The 22,393-nt window shown below is 29.0% G+C and overlaps 1 protein-coding gene and 1 non-coding gene across 4 annotated transcripts in view; both read left to right on the forward strand.

The window, feature by feature from the left end:
• Positions 1-22,393, forward strand: part of LOC107452153 (rho guanine nucleotide exchange factor 17) — a 264,039-nt gene that overhangs the window by 223,187 nt on the left and 18,459 nt on the right. For all 3 annotated transcript variants that reach the window (XM_071187520.1, XM_071187521.1, XM_071187522.1), the window contains 3 exons: positions 6,309-6,376; positions 15,341-15,489; positions 18,956-19,130. In XM_071187520.1, coding sequence (XP_071043621.1) covers positions 6,309-6,376; positions 15,341-15,489; positions 18,956-19,130 — 392 coding nt within the window. The remainder of the gene's footprint in view (positions 1-6,308; positions 6,377-15,340; positions 15,490-18,955; positions 19,131-22,393) is intronic.
• Positions 18,616-18,752, forward strand: LOC122270792 (small nucleolar RNA snoR137). Its single transcript, XR_006225996.1, has one exon. It is a non-coding gene; the product is annotated as a small nucleolar RNA snoR137 (small nucleolar RNA).

Raw genomic sequence — 22,393 nt, forward strand, 5'->3', positions numbered from 1 at the left:
TAGGTATAGTTTTTTCATGGGGGGTGTTTTGTGATTGAAGAATTTATTAACTAGATGTAATTTAATTAAACCAGTTACATACATACAAGTAAACTCATTTTGGTTTTGATAAAATAATCTAATACAGAAATTTTCACTGTAAGCTTCATTTGAAACTAAGAATCACAACCAGTGATCTAAATGAGATCAAAATAAAGGCAAGCCATAAACGTCGTTGATCGCTTCCCTTCGATTGGGAGATAAGCGAAATTCAAATAAAAAGAACATTAAAACAAAACCACCGTTATTGTCAAAAATTCACGTATAAAATATCAATAAAAATTCATCTGTTCACCGCAAATTATAATGCATTTAAGCAGCCAAAATAATATGTAAAAAAATGAATTCTTTAAAGCAGAATAATTGTCAGAAAAAACGACACATAGGAAATTTTTTTTTTAATTTTTAACCTTTTGGATTGGAATACCATATTTAAAAAAAAATACTCGTTTGTACCTTATAGAGTTATACCTTTTGTTTATACTCGTTTATACCTCTAGTTAATACCTTATAGAGAGCAATGTACAATAGTTAACAAGCATTTAGCAGTTTTCAATTATTCCTTGACATTCAAGTGCCAGAATAATTACAATTTATAATTTTATAGCTTTTACTTCCATGTTCCATTTCATTTTTAGTTAGTCTTTGTGTTATTAATCACAAGACTTTATTAAACAGCTCGGATTGAATAATATAGATTATATCAATTATTTAGAGAACGCAGGAAAATGACAATGTGTAAAATCATTCCAAAAAGCTAATAATAATAGTGTTAAATAAACTTTACAAAAAATTGTCATTTTCTTCTATGATATCAGATTTCAATGGCAGTTACATTAAAGTGTCGCATTTAACCAAAATTACTCGTAGATATATAGTACATTTGCAGAAGTCGGTAAATGAATATATCTTTTTACAAATTTTTCTTTTTGTTTGTTTCAATAATATCCTGTTAAACTACATTAATAAATAGAAGGTGTAAAACTGTAATTATGTAACAAAAAATTATTAATAAATACAGAAGATATACAGCACAAGAAAAGAAAAATTAGATACAAAGCCTCAAAACATTTTGTTAATAAATATTGAATGAAAAAATCCGTGTTTCGTAAGGTCACGGACTATCAAATTTGGATTTCGATAGAGTGGCCGCGAGCATTTCAACATTTAAAGAATTACTTATAGAATTACTTATATTACCACTTGTGCATTTTTTTCGGCCTGATGTGGCTTTATTTTCCACTGATTTCGTTTTCCATAACGTAAACAGAACTTTTGTACACCAGAACAAGTCACTGAACCACCAACTTGTCTTGCAATTTCAGCATAAGAGAGGCCATTTTCTCTCAATATGACAATTCGGCTTCTTTTTGTAGATGTCCAATTAGTTTTTCTTGTGGATGACATTGTTTATAATTAGTTTAATTAAAAAAAAGGACTTTAAATATTCAAAAACAGCAATACTCTATTTAATTGTACTAATATGCATGATTCCACAAAATATTTCTACAACAATAACTCTTTTACCATCCAAATAACCTAAACTATAGTTACAGACATTTGATTGGTCCTAAGAACAGTGTTTGTGATTGGCTAGTATGCTTTTATTACAAAACACGTTCTTATTCAAAACGATTTGTGTTTGTTTGTTCTGCTAAAATGAGCATAACTTTTTTTTGGGCCCCTGACACCCCCCTTACCTACGTCCCTGGTTTTGCATCATTTAGCACTAGTCTGTCAATGGTTAAGTTTACTACACAAGCGCCTAATGATTTTTTCAACCCACCAACTTCTCGTATGATCGTAACGTCACCATTATGCATATTATAGACTCCTATCTCTTTAGAGAATGCGTATTTAATCATTGCTATGTCGGCAGCTGTATCTACTAAAGCACTTGTAGCTATTCCATGTACAAGAACTGTGTTACTAGTACAGTGGGGAACCGATTATCCGGAACGAGCGGGACCATCGCTATTCCGGATAACTGATTTTTCCGGTTTTCTGAATCGCTACAAAAAGCCGTTTTTTTTATTGTTAAACCCAACTAAAAAAAAAATTGGAAATAATCTTAAAACGAAGTAATACACTAATGATTATTTCCAAAATGATGGTAAGGTAAACATCTTTCAAAATAGAAAGAAAAATCCTAAAATCTTATGAGGAAAAATTTTTTTTTAAATTGGCGGGAAAATGTATCGAATATCGTTCTGGTTTTTTGGTTTTCCGGTTTTCTGATTTCCAGAAAACGGGTTTTGTTCTGTAGTAAGATTTTCAATGGGTGATAGTGTTGAAACGTTTACTGATGGTTTGCGAATTTTCTTTGGACAATCTTTTGTAACTTGTCCTTCTGTGTGACAGAATGTACAAAATTTTGGATGCTTTGGCTTAAAGCAGTCACGAGAATAATGTCCTTTTTCAGAACAATTATAACATATTATGGATTCTAACCCTTTGATTCTAATAACTTGATCATTTCTTTTTACTCCAAATTGATCACATGGAGAGGGTATCTGACTGAGACTAATGTATCGACAACATATCTCTTTTGCCGTGAGAATTTAAACAATTTAAAAACTTTTTTTTTTGAATTAATGCTAGAATATGTCAAAAAGAATGGGAGAGAAGGGGTAGCCCATGGCTAAATCCTCAATTTGTTTTCAGAAATTACCACGAGGAGGCAAAGAGGCATCAAATGTTTAGATTAGGTAGTTTTTGTGAAATTAGGTAGCTTTTCTAAGATACAATAAAAAAAAATTAAGTGAAGTACAATAGCTTTTAACATAATCAATAACTCTGAATATTGATTTCAATAGAAAGCTATAAAGAAGTAAGGACGGATTGCAGATATGCGTATAGCAAAAGGCTCATTCTATTGAAGCATTTTTAAATATAACAGAATTTCTCTCTTGTAAGGAGCAAGAGAACTGGTAATCATCCGTACACAATTTAATAAGCATAAAGGTGAAATGATATTTATTTTTTCTTTGTGTTGATACCAGATATGAATAAAAGGGCTCTTTCATTTTACCTTTTTTGTATATTATTGCTAACTTTAACAAAAAACATGTATCTATTTATTTAAAAAAATTCTCAGTTGCTGAAAAATTATGGCAATAGCGGTTTCAGCTTGCTAAACATACAAAGTTTGTATCTTTCATCTTAACATTTTGACGGTGACGGGAAATCTAATTGCAAATGTGGATTTCTCATTAGTGACTGTGTTCATTACATTAAGCTTCTTTGGTTTTTTTAAGGATGCCAAATCACTCCTACATGAGCAAAATATATTAGCAAAATGTATGTTATTATGTAATATTCCTGGTGCAGTAAATTTATTTTAAAGTTATTTTAACAACCACTGTGTGTGATAATTCAGAAGCTCTTATAAATCACTACTATAATCCAGTGAGTCTCCCAGTGTGTTGGCTGATTTAACTAAAATTCTTTAAGTTTCAGCTTTTAATTATATACTGCTATAAATAAAATCTTTTGAATGAAATGCAACAGGTGTCATCCATGTTATTGTGAATATTTCTGTATATATTATTTCATAAATTAATTTATTAATACTGTTTTTTTTTTTTTTTTTTGATTCTAGAGATTCAAAAAAATTTACTCACTCACTTGGATTTTAAATCACTTATTTTTATTTTAAATGAAGTCAACCATTTTATGAGTTGCTTCCTTAAATTCTCTAATACTGTTTTCATAATTAGAATTTTTATTTAATACAAGATAGTAGCAAATTCTATAAAAATTCCCCAGTCATAATACTTGCTTTGACCATTAATTTCATAAAGTTGGAAAGCTTCTTTTTTTTCTTCAAAACATTCAGCCAGTGCACAATATGAAATAGGCAGAGTGTTTTAACTGTTTCAATTTGATTTTTATATTTGCCTCATAAGTAATACGATCTCTGAAGCAAGGAAAGTGGTTCAATGGGTTATGTCATATAACGAGCTTTGGTTTGTATATTTATGAGGAAAGGAAAACTGTTTTGCACACTTCAGAACTGGTTTTTGTTTACATTCAGGGCAAAGAAATAGCTTTTATGAGGAAAATATTTATGTTTTGGATTTAAGTGTGGTTAACAGTTAACTTAACTATGTCACAAAATCAAAATTTGACTAGTTGTTAAGTTGACACTTTTTTAAACAATTATAGTTCAACATCAGTTAAAAATGTGCTTATTTTTATGTACAGTGCACTAAAAAGGACCACCCTGAATAATTTTTGATCTAATGATAAAAGCTTCACATTCTGGAAGTCATTAATGGTTCAAGAGAGTGAGTTCAAATATGCTAATTAATTAGTGCTGAGGATATTTAAAGTTATGAAATCAGACACAAAAATGTACTTTCTCTGAATAAACATACCTTTTTTCAATGGATTTGGATTTCTGACCCCCTAAATATAGGGGTTAGCCACAATCTGGGAAATATAATCCCCATAGTTTGATCAGGAGAGTGATTCAAACTTGGGACCCCTTAATGCTAATTTTATTTTTTGATTATTTGCTCGAGAACTTATTAAGCAGATAGAAAAATTTATGTATACAATTATAAAATTCGTTTATCTACTGATAATTCCAGGCAAAATATAAACTTTAGTAGATATTTATTATTTTATTAAAAGATAGTCGAAATTTTTTTTAATTGTGAGGTATAAAATTTTTTTCTTCGTTTTAAACTTTGTAATTCTACATGGAAAAATACAAAATTTGAGCAAAATCTGTAGAATAGTTCCTGAGAAATCGAATTTTAACTATGCGACTTCTTTAAAATTCAACTTCTCAGAAACTATTATTTAACTGATTTGGCTCAAATTTTGTACTTTGCCATGTTACATTATGTACTTTAAAATGAAGAAAAAAATTTTATACTTTTAAATTTAAAATTTTTTCAACTTATTATAATAAAATAATAATATTTACTGAAAAATTTTTTTGCATGGAATTATCTTTGGATAAATGAATTTTATAATTGTGTGCGAAAATTGCTCAATTTGCTTAAAAAGTTCTCGAGATATAGTGAAATATGCAAAAAATAAAATTAACATTAAGGGGTTCAAAATTTGGATTGTTCTCCTGATCAGTCTATGGTAGGGATGGGCAAACTTTTTTGGTCGAGGGCAAAAAATCAAGGAAAAAAAAGTTTGGTGGGCCGAGTAAAAACTTTTAAAATAAAATAAACGATATACAAGTTTTAATTTAAATATTTAATGAGATGAATGAAATCTCGATTTCATTTTTAAAAGTTCCTTATATTGAGGTTCGAAGTGAGATGTGCTTATTTTGAGGAATGAGGCTAAATGCTTCCGCTAGTCTACTTACGAAATGATTTTTCTAAGATTCATAGTTGAAAACACTTGTTCACATATATAAGATGAAGCAAACATAGCACTGATTTTCTAGGCATGAGATATAAAATTTTGGAAACTAGCTTTTGGTAATGATTTGCAAAACTCAAACTTTGGCATGTTTAGAAACAGCATGTCTGCAATCTTTCCATACTCAAAAAATAAAGTTAGAACTAGCACCGGCAGAAAAATCCACTCGTTGGAGCTTAAAATGCGCTGTCTGCCACGTGTGAAGCACAATTCACCTATGTAGATTCCATACGTCTGAACCTCGAGAAATGCAAACGCTTGTTGGAGCTAATCTGCGGTTATTCTATAAAGAACTTCTGCTTTCAACATTTTACCAATTGAAGCTGTCTGTGCTAACTATTTCTATCAATTCCACCATTAGAGAAAGTAAAAACGTAATCAGTACTTTGTTAAAAAGGAAAGAACAAAAATAGCTTTATAAAGTAGACAAAATAATGGATGTAAATGCACCTCGTTTATATTCGCCAAATATCGGCAAGTTGAAATTCTATCTGCGGGCCGGATAAAACCTTCCGACGGGCCACAGTTGGCCCGCTGGCCGTAGTTTGCCCATCCCAGGTCTATGGGTACCATATTTCATAGATTACAGCTACCCACTATATTTCGGGGGTCAGAAGCCCAAATATGTAAAGTAAGTTTTCATTTGTGATTTAGTAACTTAAAATATCGTGAGCACTGTTTAATTAGCATATTTTAGCTCACCCTTTGGACCTTAACCAATGTGTCCTAGAGCATGAAAATTCGATCTTTAGATCAAAAGTTTTTCAGGATGGTCAGGTTTTTTTTTGGCTCACTGTATGTTATTATTGAAAGTTAAATTAATTATTGGTTTGTATTTTTCTTCTTTTGACATTTATTCAAACAGTTTTACTTTTCAGATACATGGATAATAAAGTTTTTGTCTCAGTCATTGATGGAGAAATTTACATCTATAAAAGAGAACTAGGTATGCTTTGTTACAGAGTAAATTATTTTACGATTTACTGTAAAACAGTATTTTAAACTTTTTTTCTTCACTTAATTGTAAAATGAAATCAAAACATGTATTTTAAATAATATCAACAATTTTAACTTACTCCAGCAATCTAGATCAACTGTTATAAAATTTGAAAGAGAACTCTTCTTTAAAATTTCAAAAAATTTTAAGTACGATATTTTAATTATAAAATAAGAACAAAAATTGGGAATTAAAAATAAAATTATGCATGAATAATCAAATTTACTAAATAAATCTATTTGTTGTACAGTTTAAATGTTACATATATGCGGAAATATATAAGCATTATAAATGTTACATATATGCGGAAAGATTGATTTAATACAAATATTTGCTTACTTCCAATATTTTTGATTCAAGTTCTTTTTACAGCCAATAAAAGATCACATTTTATTTACAGGAACAAAATTACACAATACAAATTAACGCACAAAATTAACAAATAAAAATTAATTAAATAAAATGCTACATTAAACAAAAGGAAAAATCTAAAACTAAAATGTTTGCTTTTATTTTGTTTAGTGTTAGTTAAGTTCTGTTCTATCCCTCCATTTTCAAATTACATGTATAAATATGTTTCTCATTGCAAACTATGATGCAATAATTTTTCTCCAGAAATGTTTTGCTGTAAGATGACAGGCAGAAAAGAGAGCAATTTAAAGACTAGGTTTAAAAACAGGGTCGGCCTGATCTGCGCAAAAATTTCTATCCCCTTCAAGCAGTGACATCAATTATGGAACTCTCCTCCTTTTACCAAAATTCGTCACAGGAGGAAGTAGAGAGTACATTTTAAAGGGACTAGTTTAAAAGGGTAGCTACAAAATTGGCTGTTTTTCGCTAAAAGATATTCTTTCTCAATATTCTCTGGTTCCTTTCTTTTTTCTCTTTTTTTTAAATTCTTCCGATTGTTAACATAAGTATGATACTGATAGAATCTTATTTTTATAACTTAGAGTCAAAGTTTTTTTTCCAAGCACATGTAAGAAATAAATAATAAGTAAAGAAATAAATGTAGAAATAGCTTTATGTAGGAATAGCTGATAAGTTTTGGTTTAATTCGATTAATTAGAAGACAAATTAAAAATGTGAACCTCTAAATCTTATTTTTCAATTTTGAGGATTTCCCCAAAGTGGGAATAAAATACTATTTGCGCCTATTTACTCTAAAATAATTTTATGATGAAAATATTTTTAACAGTTTTTCCATTGTAAATCATATATTTTTGAACGTATAAAAATGTGTAATTTTTAATGGTCAAATACTATATTATATAAGATATTATCATTTAATTAAAATTGAAAAAATAGTTAAAATAAGAAAGCATCGCTATTAATTTTTATTTATTTTATTTGTTTATTTATTATTTTTTTATAAGATTTCATCCTCGAATGAATGAATTTTATTAATTAAAGCAGAGAATTTTTGGTTTATAATAATTTCTTCTAAAAGCGAGATAAAACATGTTAAAATAGTACTGAAATTGTTAAAAACGGTTCCAAATTTATCGTATTTGTCATGTTTGTGTGCGGTTTTGAAACCTAAATTATCATCTTCACTGTTATATCTATATATAGAATATTATTCGTTATGTTAGGGATATTGCATCTTAGCTCAGAATTTTTTGACTTTAAGATCAAAAGTTACTCAGAATAAAACGTTCTGTACATCTTTTTCTTTTATAGATTTATTTCTGGGCTATGATAATGGAATATCTAAATGAAAAAAAAATTAGAAGACATTAAAGAATAATAGCCATAATACTGTTAACAAGTCAGTTCTACTTTTCCAGGGGCTAATGGAAAAATGCCTCAGAGGCGGCTTAAAAATCGATTCTCTTTATGAACATTCATTGACTAACACTGATCAATTACATTAAGTTTTGTTTTAATGATTTCGTTGGATTTCCATGGCTCTTCGTAAATTTTTTTAAGCGAACATTGAATTTAATTGAGACATGTGAGTTTCACGAAATTTAATTCAAAAAAAGCTTTTGGTATTTACTTATAACGCTTTCTTTCTTTTATTTTAAATTCTTAAACATGAAATAAAAGGCTTAATACAGAAATTAAAATAAAAAATTTAAATTATATACGTATATATATATATACAGGGTGTCTCAGTTAAACGTTTCAGAACTCCTAAGAGGGGTAGGGTGCATCCTGATGACTCGAAATCATATAGCAATGCGGGGTCGGAAATACTTCCCTGAAGCGGTGATGTCCACAGAAGCACCATAAAGACAAGAGATCGTTAGTGAAAAATTGCTTTAGTAATACATTGAAAAAATTATATGATACATGGGTCAAAGTAAGTGTTCGAAGTTTCTGCCACTGGCTAAAATGTGCACCTCATATCTCTGGCGCATGGACATTCGAACATTCTGCAATACTCCAGGCATATCTTGAATTTCTTCGGCAGCTGCTGCGATTCTTGCAACCACCTCCTCAGCCTTGTCAATAGGGGTGTCATAAACCAGTGTTTTCATGTGACCCCAGAAATCAAGACATGATAGGGCGGGTGACCGAAGAGGCCATATAATTTCTTCAATGTATTATTAAAACAATTTTTCACTTGCAGTCTCTTTTCTTTATGGTGCTTCTGTGTATATCACCGCTTCAGGAAAGCATTTCCGACCCCGCATTGCTATATGATTTCGAGTCATCAGGATGCACGCTACCCCACTTAGGAGTTCTGAAGCGTTTAACTGAGACACCCTGTATATATATATATATATATATAACCATTATTATCCAAACTAAGTCCAAATTATTATTTTTTTTTTTTTTTAAAGATTTAGAATACTTTTTAACTTACATGCTGTTTTTCTAAATTTAGAGGAATAATTAATATCGACTACACCTGAAAACCATATTTAATTTACAACCTTTTTTAGCAGTCTTCTTATAGTAGCTATACATACATGTATTGTTATGCAGTTAAACCTGCATACCCCTTTAGACCTCTTCAACTGAAAATTATAGTCCAAGAATGCGAGCTTAATTTTGACTGTCTACAATTGTTGGAATATGGAAAGATTTTATCAATAAATAAGTGCTAATGGTCTATAATTGGAGGATGGGTAGTTGTCACTTATGGTTAATGATTAGTGATTACAGTGCTTGGAATCTTAAATCTTGGCATAAAATTTTTAACAGAAAAACAAATGAAACTGAAGTTTTTGAACCAGTATATTTTCCAGATGAAAAGATGCCAGGTTATACAGCAGAAAAAAATAGAAGGTTGGTGTCGAGACACTGAAAACGACCCAGGATTTCAAATTTTAAATGATGATGAAATTGCTGCTGAAATTTTGAATGAAACTCGGAACTCCACAGACGAAGAGGAAGAAGTAGGTGATCAAGTTCAAGATAGTGGATCTTCTCATATAGAAACATGTAATTCATTAGATATTGTAATGAATTGGCTAGAACGTCAAAATGATGTTGATCCAGTTTAGTTGACTTATTTAGAAAGAATAGGGGACATGACTGCTTAAAAAAGACCATCTTATTTGAAATAAAAGTCTTTGCGGGATTTCTTTTGCAATGGAAAATAAAGAGAAATGTGGTAAAATCAGTAATTGACAGAAAAACTATAAAAGGCTGAAATATGATTAAAATAATTCAAAAAAAGTAAAATAAATAAATAAATAAATAAAAAATATTTAAAAATTATTAAAAAAAACTTTTTAACACGCCAGAGCTATTTCAGATAGCACTGCCAATACTAAACCTGGAAAAAGTGTGAAGGAAAATTGGTGCACAATTAATAATCATAAACTAGATTTTAAAAAACTTTCCAATTTATATATATATANATATATATATATATATAGCAGTTGGCGAAAAATATATTTTATAAATGAAAAAGGCAAAATGAAAATTACTATTGAATGATATACTTTAAAATCAATGTGCACACAAGTAAAATGTATTTCAAAGTAATTAACTAGATTAATAAAGAAGAAAATAAAATTTTTTTCAGTCAAACTTTTAAGTGATATTAAATAAAAATTGTATTTAATAACAGTTAAATATTTTTGATGAAAATTCTGATTCAGAAAACTAATGAGTAGCACTTTGATAATTTTGAAAATAAATACTAAATAATATCCAAATAGCATTTATTAAGGGAAAAAAAAGAAGGATAAAAGAGATAACAAAAATATATGCAAAATAAATACAGACTAGTAAAAAAAAATTATGTATGTGATAATATATATATACAAATAGTTGTAAAAATGTAAAAACAAACATATTGACATATATTCGTGAGTATTTTGACAAAGTTGTTTTTTTTATAGCTATTCCTTTTCTTATTTTTTTGGGAGGAAAACGAATTTATGAAATAGCAATGACATTATAGAAATTAAATGAAGTTGTTTTATTCAATGAACATTTTTTTACGTTTTCTTAATTATTGAACATAAAAATATTGAATAAGTTTAAATATTATAATTTTTTTTTATGCTTGAAATTGAGATATGGTTAGAAATTTTACAGTAAAAAGTAAATGTTTATTATTTCATCTGAAATTGGAAACAAAAATTCTTTTTTTAAAAATATCACCTACCGATCTAATATTGTACAAATAATGTTTTTTCAGCAAAATGCATTTTAAAAAATAAGTACTTTCAACTTTTTGCAAATTTTTTTATTTCAAAAATGTTAGATCACATCGAATCAGTTTTAAATTTACATAGTTTATGGTATGCTTTTTACGAAAACTATTCTTACTAGTTCTTCTTTTCCAGTGCATTTCTCTTTTCCTTCCCTTTCCCCCTTCCTCTCTTGTGACTCTTTTATGTTAGTTTTGTGATTCATTTGTGTTAATCAGTATTCAAATTTGACAAGATTGTGCAACAAACTAGACTACTATTAATCCATTTTTACTGTCGCACATTATTTTATAAAACACCCGTGTATAGCCATGAGATAAAAGGTAACAGCTTTTTTCAAAATTTTAGTAGCATACTGAATCAAGTAAATCTGAAAGTTGTTTTAGTGACTTTACAAAAGTTTCATTTTGAGATAGCAAAAATCCATGCAAAGAATAAAAGATGTGAAGAGAAATATAGGAATTATTTGATTAAGTTAAGTAAATAGCTTCTTATTGTTTTAGCGGTTACATGATTTTTTTTTAAAAAAAAGAACCATGAAAATTTAAGGTTTATAATATTTATTTTTGCTCCATTTTGCTACTTTATTTTGTAGAAAATTAAAAACAAAGAAGAGAGAGAAAATTTTCTCCCTTTTATTATTTTTTTCTTTATGTGCATTTGTGAATTTTGGTCACAAAACATATTATTGCCTCACACTAAACTCATGGACACGAACTTTGCAATAGTAAGAGCACAAACTTACTTTGAGAATAATGACTAAATATTTATATATGCTATTTCTTTAAAGTTATTATTATTATTGTTTTTTTTTTTTTTTCANAATATTTTAAAAAATTGAAAATACAGAATTTAATAAAAAAAAAAATAATATGTAATTTCCCAATGCCAGTAAATAATGGTTAGTAAAAAGCTAACAATTATAAATATCATAAAATTTGTCTGTAGCAGTTCTTTATAAGATTTTAAAAAGGAAACGTATGAGAACATATAAAGATAAATCCATATATATATATATATATAATATAATGTTTTTGCATTTAATATAAATGTTTTTGCAATCACATTTATAACTTGTATAATATTTCTAACTTGTATAATGCAATTAATATTAAAATCTAATTTGAGACTACTTAAAATGTTAACAAAAATGTTTGTTTCATTCCAATACAGTTTCAATTCATTCCAAATCTAAATGGTTGAAAACATATAATTTATATTTGGATATAAAATATGCAATTTCTGCATTCATTCAATTCTTGAATTAGTTCTAAAGAATTAAAGTTTAGCTTTCTCAAAAGCGAATTTAATAATTTTTTGTAATCACAAAATCAATTCTTGTACATTAGAAGAATTGTTTGTTAGAAGTAATTTCTATCTGAGCTCATGTTTCCAAAGTGAATCGTCAGTTGAATTCATAAAAATTTTAAAGCAAACATTACATCATTACTTCGTATTACAGTTTTGTATTTTAGTATTAAAAGCATTTTTTTTATTTTTGCGCTTTTTATTTATCAAAATTTACCTTTTTTTTTCTAAAAGAACTTGTAATAATTTTCTTCTTCTTTTTAATATATCTTTAAGTTCAACGATGTTTGCTTAAAAAACAGGCCTATTACATTTCATGATTTATCTGTTCTTCCTTTCATATTACACTTAAGCTACTCTGTAGTATTTTAAATTAAATTCAACTGAAATTCACAGCTGATATTTTTACACTTTTCGTTACATTTTGGTAGGCACTTAATAGACATCTTTAAAAATGGTTACAGTCAGAATTGCTGTAGACTATTAATACATTCATGATTCATCATATTCATTATTTAAATAAATAATAATAATATTCTGGGAATAATAAAATGTAAAATTAAGTGAAATATTTTTCATTTAGTATCGCTTTAAATCAATATTTATTTTTAGAAACTTGTTTCTTTTAAATTTAATACAGTATGACTTACGCAGAAATATTTTACATAATTTATTGGCTAAAAATATTGAGAGTGGTTTTATGAAAGTAAAGGCTTTATTTTGGCGTACTTACGCCCGTAAGTAAACTGAACTTCGCCAGTAAACAAGTATTCAAAATCCCCCTCTGAGCTCCACTTCCCTGAAGCTTTGTCCAGATGTGTAAGTGTGGAAGAGGTCAAAGGTCGTTATTCATCTCACACTTTCCCCCTTTAGCGCAATTTATGGTCCTTCGTCCTCTTTAACTCCCTATATCATTATCTCCTCCATATAGCTGCAGCTTCTTAGAGGGGTGGGGGCAGGTTCATCTAAAAGTGGATTAATACCCCAAGACACCAAATAGGTTCGCCCTTCTAAGAGTAAAACTATTTCAAGTAAGCGCCACCAAGAGGGTTAAAAAAATATTAAGTTAAGCCTAATGAAAAAAAAATGGAATGATTTAAGGTGCTTAGCTATGTATGGCCTGATTTTACTTGAAAACTGAATATGTGATGCAGGTCTAGTAGCGAAATATAAAAACTTGTTGTAATAATTTTTTCAATGTTTTTGCCACATTTCTTTATTTACTCTTTTTTTTTAAATATACATGAAAAAATCGTAAATCTTAATTTCTGCTCTTAATTGTACAATTCAATTTCAATGAAATCATTAAAAGTGGAATATGGATTAGTTTTGTTGATGATGTTAACCTTCGACAATCTAAAAATGTTTTTAAAAAAACTGACCCTGGTTTGCAAAATTGCCTGGTACTTCTTTGGCGAGCCCTGTTAATTAATACAATTATATCAGTGCTTACATTATAATAAACTTGTTTTATATTATCTTTTTATTTATTGTTTTTTTTAAAGAAAGGTAAATAATTGGTGCTGTCACTGGTGAAATATGTATATTCGATGATAAACAATCATACTATTTTTAAAGTCCTTAATTTTTCAAAAAAGTCCTTAATTTTTTTAAAAAAAAGTCTTTAAAAGTGCTTAATTGTTAAAAGAGTGGGAACCCTGAAGATATTGCGGTGTTATCTGACCTCTTTTACTGTTACTATTAATTTTTGGTCAAATGATTGGGTTTATTGTATTTTGTACCAAAAGTCTGGTAATTCCTGCAGATATAAGTTATTCTTCTTTTATTAAAAATTCAGCTTCTTTAAAGAAAGTTCATTTTTTTATGTACAACAACACGATTTTCTTGATGCTTTTGATCTTCTTGATAGATTTTTGATTGTCATATTGTAGAGCTTCACTGACGAATATATATATATACTTTACCCAATGTGTGTTATTTATTTACTACAAAGTAACATATTTTTAAATATTACATTTGAAAAGCATTAAACTGATTTTTTTTATCTTATATGATTGCTTGTCCATGTACTGAAGAAAATTGTTTTGGAATGCATAAAGGTATAAAGCACATGTGTAAAAATAAAGCGGTCTCTTTGGTAAAAATATTCAATAAGTTATTTTAAGTTTTTAGTATGTTATTAATTTTTTTCTTAAAAATTCTTTTAAATTTATTTTGAAAACATATTTGATTTCAGCTAAGCAAAATGTATTGAGAAACTGATAGTTACTTTAAGTTTAATATTAATTTTCAAAAAATTGTTGCAGAAGCCTTTAAGTTATTTTTTTCCCTGACCTAAAGAAGCCATGGTTTTATTACAGTTTTAATCAAGGATTAATCAATTTGATATCAACAAAATGGTGGGGTTTTTGACTTGTCTTTTGTTGTAATTTTATTGTAGCTCAAAAATTCAATGAGCTCCTACATTTTAATAAATAACAATGATGAACAGACCATTTTCACTGTATCCTAAACTCAAATTTAGAGTGCAAACTGATTGAAACTAAATATCTGATAGAATACTTGCTCGTTTGTTTGCATAATGATTTGTGATTCCACGTTTTAAGAGAATGGCTCTTTACGTACCACTAACAAATAAATTTATAAGAAAATGGTGAGCATGTTTCTAAAATAAGCTTTATTTCTAAATACATAAATTTTATTATCCAGTTAAGAGTAATAAGGCATAAATTGAAAACTATGTTTTTAGATTGTTTATCTTAAAAGGAAAAATTTTATAAATTTCTATTTAAATATTTAGTTTTCAAAGTTACTTGCATTAATTTAAGGTTTTTTATTGTTCTTCTGGGAATGTGAATGAATGCTTTTTTTTTTTTTTTTTTGCTTTATAAAATCAGATTTCCCATGTTATTAGAAAGAGAAATACTATACACGAGACGAGATTCCTAAACTTGCTCATTTGTAAAACCTTTAGTAAAAAGAATTGTAATTTCATTATTTTACTTGACAGTTATTTCATTTTTAGGAGCAGGGTGGTATCCTAATGAACCAGCAGTTATAAATGTTGGAAATAAAAATTCCACTGTCAGTAAAATGTTGGCGGTTACTGGAAAACTTTGGTGTTCTTGCGAAAATATGGTATACATTTTAAACACCACATCAATACAGGAAGAGGTAATTTTTTCTTATACTTCTCAAAATAATCTCAATTTAAATTTATTGCTAATAGCCAAGCTTGTTTTTATAAAATCTTTACATTAAAGTAAGGTAAAAAATATATATATACATAATTTTAAGTTCTGTGAATAATGTCTGATAAATTCTTTAGAATTATGCAATTTATAATCAATATGAACATCCCGAAATTGTCAAACTCATCAAATTGAACCAAATAAGATACCTTGGACACTCATTTACATCACAAGATAACAATTCCACTTGCTTGTAAACTCTTAACAAGCTAGATTGCACTAGAAAACAAGGAAGACCTTCACTCAGATTTCTTCGCGACATTAAAAAATATATGAAATCATCAATGGTGACTAATTGGAATCAACAAGCATCCAATAGACTCAGATAAAGAAAACTTATTAGGGAGACCCTAGGCAGGTCTGGTAATTTTATAAACAAGTATTATGAATAAGTTTTTTATACAGTGAAACTTAGCCACTTTGTCCTAAATAACACCTTCATTTCTATTCATACAAAACAAATTCATTGACATCTAAATTTTAACCCTTTTTCAACTTAATAAAATTTCCACTGGAACTCTGTGTTGAATGGCAATACAATCTTAAATCATTTCTTGATCCCTATGAGCAAAATTTAGTGACATTTTATTGTAAAATATAATGTTGCCAATTCAAATTTTACCACTTTCGTGTTAACAAAATAACTAATATAGGGTAGGATGCGTAGCGTTTTTAAAAAGTGCTTAAAGTTTTTTATTTTTTTTATATTTCCAATGAGCTGCACAATCGGTCTTGCCGATGAGCAGACCTAGTGCGTTCTCTAGAGGTGGTATCCACTGTTTCAGGACCACCACAATGGGTGAGATACCGTTGGTCATGTTAATTTGGACGTCTAGTTTCTGCCACACTAGATGGCAGCACCGAGACTCTATTTGGATGCTAAAGTGCACTAGGAATTTAATTTTGCCGGAAATGCCAAGAGCCAATAAGGCACTCCAGGGATCTTTTACATGCCGCATAATCATACGACATGGCCGCTGAGGATTTTCTGCATCCCGAAAATCCGGTGTCTGGGCCGGGGATCGAACCCGCAGACTTGGGCTCAGAAGGCCGACAACAAACCAATTGCGCCACCCAGCCACTTGTGCTTAAAGGTGCTTATTTTCGTTTTTCAAAAGCTCTGAAAGGTGGTTTTTTCATTGGGTGTTTTTAAAAAGTGCTTAATTTTCCGTTTTTCAAAACGAGGTTTTTCCTTTACCATGTTGATTTTTGCTACGAATTATGCAAAAAGACACAGTTCATATTGTTCTATTCAACGTTTCACAATTCATTCAACCCCAATCTATTTCGGCGTATTATCAGTCCGAAGCGCATGAAAATGCCATTCATTTTACATGATTTAAAATTTCATTATTTTTTACAACTGTCAAAAACAATGCCAAAAGGTTTTTTTTTTTAACATGACGGTTAAAACAAGATAGAACCGACAATTATCAAACACTTTCCAACCATGCCTAATTATCATATTTTTTTAAAGTGCTTAAAAATATTTTTTGAATGCTTGAAAAGTGCTTAAAAGGTGCTTATTTTTTGTTGAATAATTTGGCTACGCACCCTGTAATAAAAAAGTAAAATGAAGAAAACAAGAAAAAAGAAGTGTTTCTAAAATAATATTTTTTTCAAGTACTGGGAAAATGAGGACATAATTTTGTATTTGTTACATATAAAATGAGAAATGTGGGCGCATCACTTTCAAAATATATTATTAGCACCAAAAATTTCCTTTAATTTTTCATTTAAGGATGAGGTGGCAAGAATATTTTCTTCTTTTTAATTTGTTTGGAAAGTATGGTTTTTAAAATTTTTCATATTTTGATAGTTACTTAACTTACAACTAATATAAGTCAAAGTAAAATGTATGCAAAGCGAGTGAGAAAAAATATATATATACCCTTATAAAATGTGCAAATCTAGCACAAATATAAGTTTCACATAATTTATTATATTTTCCTAAAAAAGACTGTTTGCAAATTTATATGAATCTACAAATTTTTTTATTTTCACTTTGATTACTGCTGTTGTAAACAAATTTGGAAAAAAAAATCACCATTGCAGAATTATGCATATCCTGCATTTATTTTGATATCCAGATCTGACTTTTAAGTTGAAATTTCAATTTTTCATCCAACTTTGTGGAACTTAACTCTTTGACCTCAAGCAGAAAGTCAAATGACCATCTTTCAGAGTATAAGTGAAAAATATAAATACTTTTCTAAAATGATATTTCATTCAGTTGGTGAAATTAAAAATATTTTGACCAAGCAGCTCAATTAAGGGTTGAGTTAAACATACAGGATGTTTTTTCTTCAGGAAGAAGGAAGAATTATTCAAACACTATAAAATAAATTGATATCTGTTCTTCAAGTCTGAAAGTAACTCAACCTTGATCTCTCAAAAGAGACAGCTCTTTAGGCAATAATGCTGAATTCTAACATTGCATTTTAAAATTAAGAGTGCTCGAAGTCTGAAATCTCATCATAAAGTAGCAAGATTAAACTTTTGTCAAAAAAAGAAGACTGATCACAAGGTAAACATCAAACTGACAAAAAAAAGTATACCCCATATGAATTTTCATAATGATTGAGGAATATGCAAAAATAAAAATTTGTTCTAATAGAAATTCTTCAGGAGGAAGCATCATTGCACCATATATTTTATGAATCGTGCTCTAAAATCTTTATCCTTGACTGGGAATCTTAGTCAAAAATCTAGGAGAAGAGTAAGCATAAGGCATAGTCAGAAGTCTCAGTTAAGAGAGAATTTTTATATCAGGTTTGGAGTTGGAATGTTCTGTTATAATGTGAATGTTTTGATGGCAATGTAAGCTATTCAGAATCCAGCGAACTACTTAGTCTTTGAATATTAGAATGGCTGAATTTTCTCTAATTTTTCATTCATTAAAAGTCTTTCTTCCTCTGTTATAGTTTTAACCTCTTATGAATTTTGAGAATAGCTGCTTGTATTCTAGAAACAGGAACATGAGAGTTATACTAAAGGGGAAAATATGAATAAAACATTAATAAAGTACAGAAATGGACATACTATACTTTTAGTTCTCTAAACGAGAACTTTCCTCAGAGTCTAAACACAGAGGAAGGTTCTTGTTTGAAGAACCAAAACTATAGTATTTTCATCTCTATGCTTTATTTGCGCCTTATCCTTAGGGATATCTAAGTTTTTATAAGTAAATTTTCCAAAATATTAAGCATTTTACTATGCTTTTTTAAATCATCTGCCCTTGTTTAATGCTAAAATTAAATGCACATCATGTATAGGTGATGAAAAGTACATCATTCTTTTTTCAATATTATTTTAATTGCAAATCTTTACAATTTCTGTTAAAAGGCTAATTTTAGATATTGAATAATAGTACAACTGTTCTCTTTTAGCATTCTTTTGCTGTGTGTAATGATGCAACACGGTTTATCAGCTGCATGGTAACGTCAGGATTAGGGGTTTGGCTTACTCTCCATCATAGTGCCATTATTAGACTTTATCATGCTACTTCATACTCACCACTTTTGGATGTCAATGTCTCACCAGTTGTTTCTAAGACATTATCAGGTATTTATATAGGCTTTTCTAAAAATTAGGGAAATACACTTGACAATAATAATTTTTAAGTTTTTAAATGTTGGTAGTTAAATTGTGGAATGTCTCAAATGGATTATTATGCCATGTTGACCACATGCTGCATTAGTTTATTCATACACACAAAAATTGTTTCTGAATAAAGTCCATTAGTTTGGTTACAAGTTGTTGTCATTCCCAGGGAAGGATTGCTTTGAAGACTTTTCTTCTTAATACCGCCAGATGGCATTCTTTTTAAATTTGCATGTATTTGTCTGCTTTTTGTAAATATACCTTTACTTTTTGTCTGAATCTCACTCTATACGGATAACAGTTGGCAGCACAGCCGTGGTTTTTTAAAATTATGACACATTAAAAAGTTTCACTAAGTTTCGCCGTGATTTCATAGTTTAGATTCCAAAATGAATAGGGATCTGCCGAGTATTCTACTGCTTAACAGTGACACCTTCTATCAGTGGTGTATTAAAGTTAAGGCTTTGCTAACACTCAAGAAGATTGCAAATGTGCTTACTGAAGAACCCCCCATTGATCCAAAATTGCGAGAACAATGGACACTAAACAATGATGATTCTGTAGCATACATTCAACTTTCGCTTTGTGACGACCAAAGTCTTCAGTTCGCTAACAAAACTAATGCAAAAATTCTATGTCAAAATATTCAAAGCACATTTACTGGCAAAACCGAAGATCGCAAAATCGATGCAAGTAACGAAGTAAAAATTCTTGAAATGAAAGAAAATGTTTCAGACTATATTGCAAGATCACATGGACTTCAAACGAAATGTTCATTACTAGGACTGAAAATTTGAGAAAGAGAACTTGTTTTTTATACAGTTAGAGGTTTACGAGGAAAGTTTTCAAGAATAAGAGAAATCCTGAAAACCCAATGTGAAAAACAAATGGATAAAATACTGAGAGAAGAAGAAATAATAAGAAGAGAGAAGATCAAAATTAAAAAATTATATTCGTAGAAGAACAGAAGCATTCGGAGTAAAACATAAATATGAAAATAGAAGCACCAAGAAATGTTTCATCTTCCCTAAAACGAATCACCTAGTTAAAGACTGCTATTTCCGAACCAAGAACGATGGAAATCAAAACCAAACAACATCTCTAGAAATAAGAAGAATTTCGAACTATAAATCGAGAATGAACAAAACCAAAAACAATAATGCTCATTGTGCATTTGAAAATCAAGATAGACATTCTAGTGAAAAAATTTTGCACTTACCACCGAAGAAAAACAACATCACGTAAATTCTAGTGCTGCAGGTAAAAACAAAACTGTTTTTATTCTGGATTCTGGTGCTGCTTCACACATGGTAAAAGATTTAAACTTTTTTGAAAACATAAATCATGTTAATGGAATAATACAGTTAGCAGGCAAGAAAGCAAATTGAATTTCTAAAGGTATTGCTATTGTAAAAGCTACTACAACAGTTGATAATTGCAGAAAAAATCTAGCAATATATGATGTTATATATGTAGAAGATTTACGAAACAATTTAATTTCAGTATCTAAATTAATTGATAAAGGTTATAAAATTGAATCTAATGGTAAGAAATAGTTTATCCGATCCGCCCAAATTCGGGCACACGGTGGAAATTACCCGCCACCGCGAATGCTCAGACGAGGGGGTCGCGATCCGAACACCCGCACATGCGCCCAGCCGGGCATGAATCTAATGGTAATGATATTTTAATAATGACAGTCACATTATTTTAAAAGCTGTAAAAGTAAACAATCGTTTTGAAATTTCAATGAACCTTGTAATAATGTTTCACCTAAATTTTTTGATTATAAAGATGTAAATAATTCTGAGTTAGAATGTAATGAAGTAAGTAATTTGGATACTTATAATATTTGGCATAAAAGACTTTTTCATTTAAATCCACAATACATGGTTAAAATGCAAAATGTCCTTAGCATAAATTTTAAAGATTTTGAAAATTATCATTGTGAATCTTGTGACATGAGTAAAGTAACCCATAAGCGTCATCCAACAATTAATATTGCACATAGTAATTCTGTATTAGAGTTAATTCATTCGGACCTAGTAGGCCCAATAAATTGTGATTCATTAGGGACTTCAAGATATTTTAGTTCTGGTGGATGATTTTTCTAGGATGTACTTTTTTTGAAGCGTAAACATAAAGTATTTTAAATGTTTTGTATGCTTAAGGAAAGATATGAAAATGCAATGAATAAGAAAATCAAAAGATTCAGAACAGATAACGGTTTGTTAATAACCAGATTGATAGTTTTCTAGAAAAATACAGGATCATACATGAAAAACAGTACCGTATAATCCTTGGTCAAATGGACACGCTGAGCGAGTAATAAGAGTATTAGTAGAAAGGGCTGGGACATTATTATATGAAAGTGAGTTACCATCAAAATTTTGATTTTAGCACTCACATTTATTATTACACCACGTTAAAATAAACAAAATCTTCCTATTGAAATATGGTCAGGAAAAGGACCTAAACTTAACTACTTAAAAGTATTTGGATACGTCGTTTCTTTTCATATACCTAAACAATTCCGAAAAAAATTTTATGTTCCTGGAAAACGTGGGATTTTCGTGTGTTATTCTAAAGAAAGGCGCGCTAATAGAATATATGATGTCAATAAAAATAATGTAATTAAAGAGCGATCGGTCAAATTTAACGAATCATTAAGAGGAAATAAATTTTTAACAACCACAAATGAATGTAGCATATGGAACATTGAGGATTTGACCCAGTTTAATATATCTCAACCGCTAATTGAAACTGAAATCCATAACTCCCCTCAGAGCCGCATTATACCTTTCCTAGGCCCTAGGCATAGCCGTTTTTGGGCCCTTCCCCCACTCCTCCCTTCTTTTCAAAATATATGCTAAAATTTTCTTGCATATTTTTTTTTTTACATTTTTATTAATATGGATTTTAATTTACAAATTTGTTTATCGAACTTTATTTGCAATACCGAACTTTATCTGCAATGTATCTTCATAATTTTGTGCAAAATACACTTGTTGTTTTTAAAGCTAAATTATTTTTGTCAACAAATTTTTTTCTCCCAAGTTTTTCGTAGGCCTCTGAATTTCGTATTAAATTTCTCTGTTTCAATCTTTCTTTATACTCAAATTCATCACATCAATTCGAATGATAATATAAATACTGAATAAACTGGAAAAAATACAAAAGTTATAACATGATTTAAAAAAAGTTACCAATTTTTTTTCCTACGA

This window comes from Parasteatoda tepidariorum, chromosome X1, assembly GCF_043381705.1.
Source record: "Parasteatoda tepidariorum isolate YZ-2023 chromosome X1, CAS_Ptep_4.0, whole genome shotgun sequence".
Lineage (NCBI taxonomy): Eukaryota > Metazoa > Arthropoda > Arachnida > Araneae > Theridiidae > Parasteatoda > Parasteatoda tepidariorum.